The sequence below is a fragment of the Manduca sexta genome, chromosome 2 (genome assembly GCF_014839805.1).
Source record: "Manduca sexta isolate Smith_Timp_Sample1 chromosome 2, JHU_Msex_v1.0, whole genome shotgun sequence".
Taxonomy (NCBI): domain Eukaryota; kingdom Metazoa; phylum Arthropoda; class Insecta; order Lepidoptera; family Sphingidae; genus Manduca; species Manduca sexta.
In genome coordinates this window covers 2,187,287-2,198,512 of record NC_051116.1, presented here as the reverse complement: position 1 = coordinate 2,198,512, position 11,226 = coordinate 2,187,287, and the positions used below count along the sequence as shown (strand labels likewise).

The 11,226-nt window shown below is 34.4% G+C and overlaps 1 protein-coding gene across 4 annotated transcripts in view; it reads left to right on the top strand.

Annotated features, from left to right (window-relative positions):
* Positions 1-638: 638 nt before the first annotated feature.
* Positions 639-11,226, top strand: part of LOC115450869 (dynein regulatory complex protein 8) — a 21,618-nt gene continuing 11,030 nt past the window's right edge. Inside the window, exons 1-5 of one of the 4 annotated variants that reach the window (XM_037437699.1) lie at positions 639-772; positions 3,852-3,965; positions 4,688-4,811; positions 5,569-5,695; positions 6,130-6,213. In XM_037437699.1, the coding sequence (XP_037293596.1) occupies positions 748-772; positions 3,852-3,965; positions 4,688-4,811; positions 5,569-5,695; positions 6,130-6,213 (474 nt within the window). In that variant the 5' untranslated portion in view covers positions 639-747. Of the gene's footprint in view, positions 773-859; positions 1,098-3,851; positions 3,966-4,687; positions 4,812-5,568; positions 5,696-6,129; positions 6,226-11,226 lie in introns of those variants that run through there. The other 3 variants (XM_037437702.1, XM_037437703.1, XM_037437693.1) reach the window with 3 other exon arrangements.

The window sequence follows — 11,226 nt, the reverse complement described above, 5'->3', positions numbered from 1 at the left end:
TGATGCTAATTTGTATTATTAACGATCAACTTATCGTCACCAATATTTTCTTTGTATTCAGTTAGTTATACGAAAGCATCGGCATGGTATTAAGAAACTATCGATAATTGACGACTAAAAAACAGACATCAAAATTTCCAATCTAACCTGCCTAAGGAATAGCTTCAACCCTATAATGTTTTATTTAATTATTTTTAACATGTGATTAAATTAATTAAAAATAGCAAATAATCTGAAAAATGTTTATTCAGATATATCAAGTAGCAAAATCATTTATACATGGACATCACTAACGGAACCAATACAAAACATAGACAATTAGTGTACATCAATGTGAACGAGGCTCATATTTCAAATAATAATCCAATGAGAATTATAATAGATGGAAACAGTATGTAATGATTTTGTAGGTTTATTAAGTTTATCCGAATAATGACATTGCTGTTTACTTTTAGTTATTTAATTTTTTTTATACATAATATATACTTACCTATAAAAAGAAAAACAATGATAAAATAGTATTAGCGGCAACAATTTATAGGTACGAATCGATTACTCGTTTTATAACGATATATAATCGATAATTGCAAATTCCTATAAGCATAGAACATATCGAACTATGTTGCCTAGATACCAATGTTTATTACCACATCACTATAAAAATATTTTCAAATATTTATTATTCAATGTTTTGAATTTTTCAAATAGTTATTAAATTTAAGAATCTCATAAATTTATTTAGTTATTATGGCACGTAAAGAAGAACCTAAAAGTAAGTAAAACTATTTGTATCTAATTAATTTTAAAAAATATGATGTATACTTGATTACCGTTGAACTTTAACTCTTGGCGGATATGGATACTAATTTACTGGTCTCTGATAGATACATTTAAATTTTATCGCTGTTAACGAAAACTTAATATTCTTATCGTATAAATTATCTATACCCTTTACGTGATTTAAAACTATAGTTGTCCTTTTATAACTTATATTTCTGTATAGTAAAGAGCATATTATTAAATAATAGGCATTACAACACTGCTGTATACCTTTGTAGATTACGTCCCAATGAATATATTCTTTGTCCTTTCACTATGTAAGTACTGCTCTGTTTAAACTCAGACGGGAGAGGGGGTGAGGTCAACAAGGTTTACTACCCGTCTGTGACGAAGGGTAACGTTCAACCCGAGCTAACGATATTAAATGCCGCTTTAGTCACCGTATTAGAAAACACACGTTTTTCGTCAATGACGTTTTACAAATAGACGCGGCATACACTAACAAAATGGCACAAAAAAACGGCGCACTATGCGCTATAGTCACGTACCTGTCCATATAATTACCAATTGGCTCGAAGAAGGAATAAAAAGATGCAGCACACATTCGTTAGAAAAGGATATATATACCAGTGTTGCCAGGACCCTTGAGTCGTAAGTTACGTTTCTTTTCCTGAAATGTTACATTTTTCCTGCAAAAGTTACATTATTGTTTTTTTTTTAATTTATGCGTTTTTGGGCAAGCATTTCTGTAGCTTAGAAACCGCGGGGACTCGCGAAGTAGGAAATGTGCGCATACACACTCAAGCAAAATCAAGTTTTAATTTATGCAAGATACGTTTCATTTTGTCATGGCGAGCCATCTCTAAGTGTGATATGGAGTGAAATACTTTTTCGACCCGCCAGTTTTAGGCGCGTTCAATTTGGATGCGTTGAATACAAATGCGTTCGTAAACTGTTTACAATAAAAAAAAATTATTACAAATGTCGTTGTTCTCAAAAGTTACGAAAATTGCCTTAAATATAAAAATTACTTACATGTTACGCGAGGGGGTCAAAAGTAACGAAAAATGTAAGAAATGTAACCTTCTGGCAACACTGATATATACATCGACAGTTACGTAACAAAGTTAGTGCCGCACGCTCATTGGCCAAAGCGCGTGTGACCTACAATCAGAGAAATTTGGGGAAAATTGGACACTTCATTTTAATAAAACAATTTATTGTGTGAACAGAGAAACATTTATTTTAGACAGTAAGGTGAACTATATAAATAAATATATTCATTGCTTTAAATGCTCTATATACGTAAAACTAGGTATACAAAAATTCTTTAAGATATAATATATCATCGTCTCCATCATAAAACTCTAGTTATTTAGCGCCAGCGTGTTTACTTTATATAAACTTCAAACAAACTTAATTTATTCCTTTTTTGTCTTTTATAATCAGTTTTACAATCTATATTAGTTTTGTGTGCGAAATGTAAGCGAACATTAATGAATTTATCTATAACAGCGCGGATAAGGTGTAATCTATGATTAAACGTCGGGTTGTGCTCTAAGGAATGAACATTTAAAGACTGAAATACGTCGTTACAACTTACAAACGATTTAAAAATCCGATTTTTAATAATTTGAATATCTTTGACATTAGGAATGATTATGTGACCTTTTGCTTTAATGTGATTTTTAACATTATTTTTGGTTACGTATATGTCACTCTCTAGGAAATGATCGGAACAGACAGTAGAATATGTAGTTAGTATCCAATCATTCTCACACCTTTGAGTTCTAATCACACACAACCATTTTTCTTTTAGCAGTCAATCTTTAGGGATTCTATAATTCAAACAAAAGCAGAACCGTAAATATTTACAAGTATTTGATGTATTTTTAAATTAAACTATTACCTAAATACATGATTTTATTTCATACCGTGTTATTATATTATAAAACAGAAATAGTAGGTTTATAAAGCCTGAGACAGTCATTACCCATCTTCCCTAGCAGCTCGCATTGACATGGCGCGAGCGTCGACCGCCGTCGCCATGACAGTCGAATAAAATTCATTCGGTTTATTTGATAAGTTAAATAGTGTATAATTACACATGAAATGAAACGTTTATTTTCTTTTATAGTTGCTGTATAATTTGTACATCGTCTAAAAACACAGGAAGGCATTTAATTAATAGAATACAAATAGGTAGTAAGCCGACTAGCCGCGACAGTGGTTCGAGGTTGACTAAGTGAACGTCGGGGAATTGCCTTACTTTCGTCTTGCCAGTATTGAGCTCGGACAACGTATCTATGTAATAAAAACATCTTAGTTTTTCGTACCTAATATTATTTTATGTCTAACGGAAGTGTTTAGCCAAAATTTTATTAATCATAGACACGTAGCTAACTGCGGCGAAGATTTCGACAAGATGCGCCCGACCGAAATTTTCTGATATGTTTTTTAAAGTTATGAAAAAAAATCTGATATTGTCCGTAAACTTTAATACGTTTAATTGCCTTTTATTAATATTTGGGTGTATAAAATTTAAGCCAATGGCTTCATGTTAATATCAGAAGGGGTGAGCAGGTGTGTCACATGTTACGGTGCAGTGTGCATACACCGCGACAGTTTAACAAGTTTATTTCCGTTCTCACACAATATAGCGGACAAGCATGATGCTATTTAAGGCAAATTATCTTAAAATCATAATTCCGACAAAAATATCAATGAATTGTTTTTATTGTAATAGTGAAAGAAACTATGCTCACGACTTCGCCCACGTGAAAATACGTTTCCATTACAAAAAGCCCTAGTTCGTTGTGGCATTCCATAGCGCCATCTACTAACAAAGTCCAAATATTTTCTATGGGAGCAAAGCCAAAAGAAAAAGCCTAAGTATCCTATATATTAATTCAGGACATAGTCTATCCGTATGCCAAATTACATCGAAATCCGTTCAGTGATTTCGGATTCGGGTTCTAACAAACATCCAAACGCTTCATACTTCACATTAATATTGGTAGATAACATAGTATAATTTTATTGAAACATTTTTTTTTACACTATTGTCGTAGTTCAACCGAACAATGATCTAGAGAAGAGAATCATAGAAGCTTTCGAAGTGTTTGACCACTCCGGCAAGCAGGTTGTTGACGTGAGGGAAATTGGCACCATCCTGCGATCTTTAGGTGGGTAAATGTTTTAATACCAATAATAATAATATCAGCCCAATATTATATAATGTCCCACTGCTGAACACGGGCCTCCTCTACTACTGAGAGAGATTAGATCTTAGTTCCACCACACTAGCCTAGAGTGGATTGTTAATAAAATGAACTGAAATTAAATAGACGTAGACGGTAGACTTAACACACCCTTATAATTACTATGAAGAACTTCTCAGGTATGCAGGTTTTCCCACGATGTTTTTTTCTACCGTTAGAGCAAGCGATAATTCACAAAAAATACACACATAATTTTTCAAAAAGTTAGAGGTGCATGCTCTTGGGTTTTGAACATTAGGACATTCGTCTCGCCAGTCCGTTCCACACCCAACTAGGCTATCGATGATTTTTAACAATGCAGGTAGCTTTTTTTAAAAATCAAAGTGAAATATTGAATAAAATTCTATTTATACTTTTGTGAAATTAGTTAGTTTATTGAAAAATACGCTAGATAATACACGCCCGACTTGACTCGACTCACAGTAGTATTTTCCAAAGCTACCTTCTATGTATGATTTGATGGTGGCACCCACGCGGCCTTGTTGTCGCCCATTTACGATCTGGGGCTCCGGATGCCTCCGATCACGGATGTCATCCAGAGCGAGCCGTGAATAACATATTGTATACTTACCTAACCAGTGAGCTGAGAATAACAACTGTATATCTAACCATAGACTATTTTTCAGGTTGTTGTCCAACTGAAGCTGAAATCCAGGAGGTGATCCTGGCGACGGAGAATAAGGAAGCCACTGGAAACGTGCCGCTTACCAACTTTCTACCTTTCATGTGCAAAGTCATGACGGAACATAGGTTATTTGTATATTGTTTTATTATTTCATATTAAGGTGGTAGCTCGGTCTGTAATACAGGTAAAGTTTATTTCGCAGTTGAAAGAAAAATGTAAAAATAATTAATAATCATGGATATTTCGGCCTTTAAAATTTAATATGACGAAATTTTAAAGGCAGAAATATCCATGATTATTAATTATTTTTCCATTTTTCTTTCAACTGCGAGAACTAATCACTAACTAGACGTGAATTTAAATTCTTTACTTGCCAATACTTGTTTAGTTACCCAGATTAAAGCCGAAACAAAATGTATGAAAATGGACCTTGAGCTACCACCTTAAGTAACATACCAAAACACTTTACTTATCTACAGTGGCGTAGCTAGGCGTGGGCCAAGTGGGCCCTTGCCCACGGGCTCGCACTTAAAGGGGCCTCGCGAGGACTCATTAAGTGCAATTTTTCAAATCTATATGCTTTTAATATTCACCCACCGCACATTTATATTTTTTCATTATCACAAATATGGGAACGAGTACTACGTAAGGCAATTATTGGAGATTTTTGAGAATTGCGTTACGTAATACTTGAACGGCCCCTAAGTATATCGTGTCAAAACATTATAAATGGAGTGGAGTCCAATAAAATGTCGACTGAAGAGTAATGATTGCCCCACGACAATCGACACAATTATGCCGGCCTGTTGAAACCGGATGTACACAAGCTGATCTCGGAACGTGACACACTTATTGACACACGTATTTGTTATGGTTCTCCAGGTTTTATCCAGCCAGTGCGGAGATGTTGCTGGCCGCCTTCAGGTATTTCGACACCGAGGGTCGCGGGTATCTCACTAAGGAGCGATTCACAAAACTCATGCTCGAAGAGGGCGAACCGTTCACCCAGGTTCCGTATCGATTTCTGGATGTTTGAAACACCCCCCATTTTTATCCTTGTGTACATGTATTCTGTACCTAATATATCAATTATCAGCTGTTCTATAGTATAATATAGTTGGCAGTAAGCACATTTTCATGTGATCATTTTCCACCGCCCATGAACACTTACAATTTCCGAAGAAAATAAATGCGTCGATGTCCTTACAGTATAGAATAGATACCACAGGCATGACCATATTTTAGAATCAGGCGACACACACACACACACCCGTACACGTACACACCCCTAAACACCCGCACCCCGCCCCGCTTACACCCATGATAGATACATAAAATGTCAACGAATGGATGCACTGCTAGAAAAGAAGAAAATGGAAGGAATAAAGGGAGAAATAATATTTTCAGTGCGATACTATTAGGGGGGTACTTTTCATTTCGCAGGAAGAATTGGATGAAATGATGCAGACAGCCCTGGACCCTGTCACAGACACTATAACGTACGAATACTACATCAACCAGCTCATGGTAAGTATTTAACTAAATTTTATTAATATTCAGCCCTTCCCAATGGAATTACCTTTAAGATCAGTCCTAATTGTCCTAATCTAATCCCTCCTTCATTTATACAAACAAATGACGATCAGTCACCAGATTTTGAATAAAGCGTATAAAAAGGTAATGTACCAAAAGAGTAAATAGCAGCAGCCATAAATGATCTTTATTGGTATCTTCGTCTATCGAAAATGGACTACTCTGAATCAAATTTGATATTTTCGCATTTCGCGCCAAAGTGACCCATTGCACTTGAGAGTAAGTGGAGTAGGGTCAAGATAATGTCGACTAATGAGTGATGATTACCCTCGCTAGTCAACACATGCCGGTCCATTGGAAACTGTGTATACAGGTGATCCCAGAACGCGACACACTTACATCAAGAAACGACCCCAATCTCAATCTTCAATCTGATTCTAAGAATGAACCAATCGAAATAACTCAATTGTAAGCATGTTAATAAAGCCTGTGTTCTGATTGCTTCATTTTTGAGATAAATCTAAAAAAGCGATTGGAATATTTTATTGTATTACACGGTTAGTGAATCAATCTAGAGATAAATATTATGTCATCGATATACATGTACTACGTACTAGATCTGGCATTCTGTACATTGTGTTCGACTCAACTGTACTGCAATCCGTACACCTGACTTTAGTATGATTGCAACATTGACAGCGTATAGTTATGTACGAAGTAGCTTTCATAATATAAGAACTCGAGTCTAAGTGTAAACCTGGATGTTAATAAAAATATTAATCAAATTAGTAAAATTATTTGGTTGCGTTTAACGTTTTGGTTGCCATTTTAGTTCAGATTTTGAACAAAGAGTTTGTATGGACGTTCGTGTCTATAGAATATACGCCAATGTATTATATTATCTATATGTGCCTTGAGAGATAATTATTACGTTACTTTCGGACTTCAGCTATGTCCAGTTGGTTTATTTGGGTGTTACAAAGTATACACCTTATCAGCCTTGCTAATCTAGCGCTCCTTTGTCCATGTAGCGTGTAGAGATTTTTTTAAACTCGCTTAGGTGTGGGCCGCCTTTAACATCTATATATATAAAAATGAACCCCTATTTCCCTTTGTCACGCCACCACGCGTGAACGGCTGGACCGATTTTACTATTTTTTTTTGTTGTTTTTGTTATTGTCAGGAAAGTTCTTATGAAAGAAAAAATTCAAAAAATTGCACAGCAAATTTTAAAATTTAAGAAAACATAACGACAATAACAATTTTACATAACTGTCAGTGGTTTGAAATAATTTGTTAAAACGCTCTTTTTACAGTAAACATTATATTAGCAAAATAATTACAGAATACAATTTTAGACATTTTTTTTGACAACGTTCAACCAAAAAGAATAATAGAATAATCGCCGCGTGACATATCTTCTCTTCTGCCAGCCTGCGCGCGCAGCCGAATACTTCCGGAAACGCCCGATGTCATCGGCTAGGATAGCGGCGCGTAACATCGGCCATCCTGCAAAGTGAATACCAAAGGTATTCACAAAAATAAATTTGAGAAAGCAGAATTGAATCGGGTACCTATATTTTAAACATATTTACCAGTAAATCACTAACAATTTCTGATCGATTAACCCTTTAATAAACCAATCAAGTCTTGCGTATACACAATATCCAACAACTTATCCATTTTGCAATTAACTTTCACGCTATATGTGTATATAATTTATTTTTTTCGATAGTACCTAAACCCCGTTTCCTTACTTCATTCCCAACAACCAAAGACCTTCATTTTATTTATCCAAAGTTTACATACAGTTAATGCTGAATAATAATAGCAATCATAAAATGCTAAGAACCAAACTTAAGTTTAAAAAAACACCCAGAATAATTAGACCTTTCAAAGCATAACCTCCAATTAGTAAGACAGCAGCAAATAAAAAGGAATGAGAAGCACAATTAAAGAACTTCATAGACGTCGCGAAGGAAGTTAACACACAAAATAATATAACACACAATAAGGACTTATCAGCACAAGATTCATATTATATATAAATAAGCATACGCAACATAAACCAACTCAATCAAATCAATTAATCAAATGGTTTACGAGTAACACAGCATAAAGGCAAGAAGCGTTAGAAAAGTTATGACTGAAATTAATAAAATATTTAAAACTAACATGCCGAAGATTGCCATGCTTCCAGATTATAAACACAGAAAAAATGCATTCAAACGACCAAAGGCATTAAGAAAAAGACGGGAAAATACAGACAGCGAAAAGAGATTAGATCCCCAGCATAAAGGATAAAAACAGCATAATAGAAACTACAATACGAGAGTCTTTATCAAAGCTACTAAATGCATCCAAGAATTATACACATGCAGAATTACTACAGAAACAACAGATCCGACCACTACAGAACCGATACCGGAGACAATCTTTGAAAAATAAAAGTAGTCAAATAAAACTCCAGATGCAGAGAACATCAGCAATGAACTTTTCATCGAGAACAGGCAAATTATTAACACCTACACGCACATAGTTATTGACTGAGGTCTTAGAGAATTAATTAATTTCAAGTCGGTGGACAACAATTACTATTATACGACTACACAAGATTGATAAGAACATATTTTTTATTATTATTAGCTTTAGGTACTAACCTAATCGATAACATAAGATGTACAGACTCCAAATTAAGAACGGATACATTAGCAACAGAACTGGGAACACGACTTTCGAGAAGTGAACTCTACATGCAATAAAAGTAAATTAGCAAGCAAGTTACATTGTGTTTGAATTAGTAATAACGAATTAGTTGAAGCCACAAATTAGGGACAGAATTTATTATTCCAAGTTTCTTAATCTGAGGTACTTTACCGCTAAAATACAAATTTCTTGAAGCATATTATTGTGGACTGATACGTTCGCCACAAAGGCAAGTGATGACTTTAATTGATTCGCCGTGTTAGCAAGTTGAAAGTCACTCTGTTATGGAGATGGTTGTCAGAACGAGAATCAGCAAAATTAAGTTTCATTACAAAAACAGAGTTATCAATGTCACTGTTAACCCATTTTTGTAAAATAAAAAAATGATATCTGCCATCTCGCGTCTTTATTCAAGAAAACTGATTTTAAATTGAGCAAGTCTAGATTTGTAGCTTTGTAAACTGGCAGTGGTTATTCACGGGTGAAAAAATGATACAGAAACTGCTTCTGGGCTCTCTCACCAATCTTTGAATATGTTCGGTGAATGACGGACTCCAGAGAGCATAGCAACATTCAAGATCAGATCGGACGAAACAATTAAACAGACTACAGAGATCTTGGGATCGTCAAAACATTCGTTTGTTTTAACAGCAAACCAATTGAAAGCGCAGCCTACCCCGTAACTATGAGTCGAATAGTCAGTTAAGCCACGCGTGTCAAGACACTTCCTAAATGGGGATATTTTTTAAAATATAAGAAACACTAAGAAGACTATAAATCTTAACAGTTTAAATAAATAACTATAGGTCTACAACTCGATGTCAAATATCTATAAAGTCCTCGCTAAAGTGATTCTATATCGCAGGCATAACCAAGACACTGGACCAGATTCAACTAAGAGAACCAGCAGGCTTAACCGTAACCCCAGTGTTTATAAAAAACTGTCACTGACGATCGAAGCCGATGTGGAGACATGTGATTTACAATTATACTACTCAAGTACAGCGTTAGCTATTCGTGTATGTTCCGCATATATAAACAACCAGCACAGAGAGAACATGGCCAACATGGAATAAAAACAACTACAGCTATTTTTATATGTATTACACAATGTTGGCAACTCATCCGAACCAGAAGATTTGTACATAATTTTCGGTAATGTCAATTTTACATTCCGTAACTTGAGCTCCGTAAATAGTATCGATACTGAAGCACACATCCGTCGCTACTTCTACCGAATATGTTTCAACTTTTTTTTTATTATTATTTTAACACTACTTGTAATTTCTCGCCACATAATTACATATATACAAAATGGCAATAACTGAACTCAAAACATACTTTTTTTTTAACTATTTGATTAAAATATCAGCTACTGATGACCCACTAAAATCAGAAGACATCCATCTTCGAAGTATCATCATGACATGAATTCCTTGTACATGTCTGCTCGACAAAACCACGGTTAAAATATTTCTACAACTCAACAGGTTAACAGAAAAGAACTTATCATAAGCAGTACAATAGATGTCAGTCGTAAGGTTTTATCTGATATTTTACTATTTTTTTCATAATGTTATTACCAACAATAAACCATCACCACCACCATGGTACACTTCAAAATTGCAAGAATACTCAAAGACAAATACAAATGTTTTTGCAATCTCAGATTACCATTCCCACTGTTTATCAAAAAATTGAGCGAAGGTTTACCAAGCTGAGTGTTATAGCTAGTACGGCAACACAATCCAGTATACCATTTTAGAGTCACCATATTGCACCCTTATTCATTCGCAGAAATATTGCTCATATATTGTACCTTATTAATATACTTAGAGAGCATCAATTGTTCAGAGCCATTGCGTAAGTGCTATATAAGAATACCAAACATTTCAATTAATAAGCCAGTGCTTATCAATTTATCCATAGTCCAAGTAAAGACAGAATAGTTTTTTTTATATCATGCTCCAAACCAGATCAGTGAGCGTATCTGGAAAAAAAAAAGATATGTATGTTATATTATATTATATTATTATATTAAATTTCTAAACAACAACGTTTGCTCTGTCTTATTTTCTTTACTCTGTTTTCCTAAATTGCATTCATACATCAACACAGTTGACTGGATTTTGGAAACTCGTATACCACAAATCACATCATATTGTACTCCTGCCGTATATTGTAACACTTAATCTCTTTATGTCAGACTGTAAGCTTTCCATGTAAAATTAATGAATTCACACATATTATATATAGTTTATAATTAATATAAACACCAACACAAAACCAGAAACAGAAATA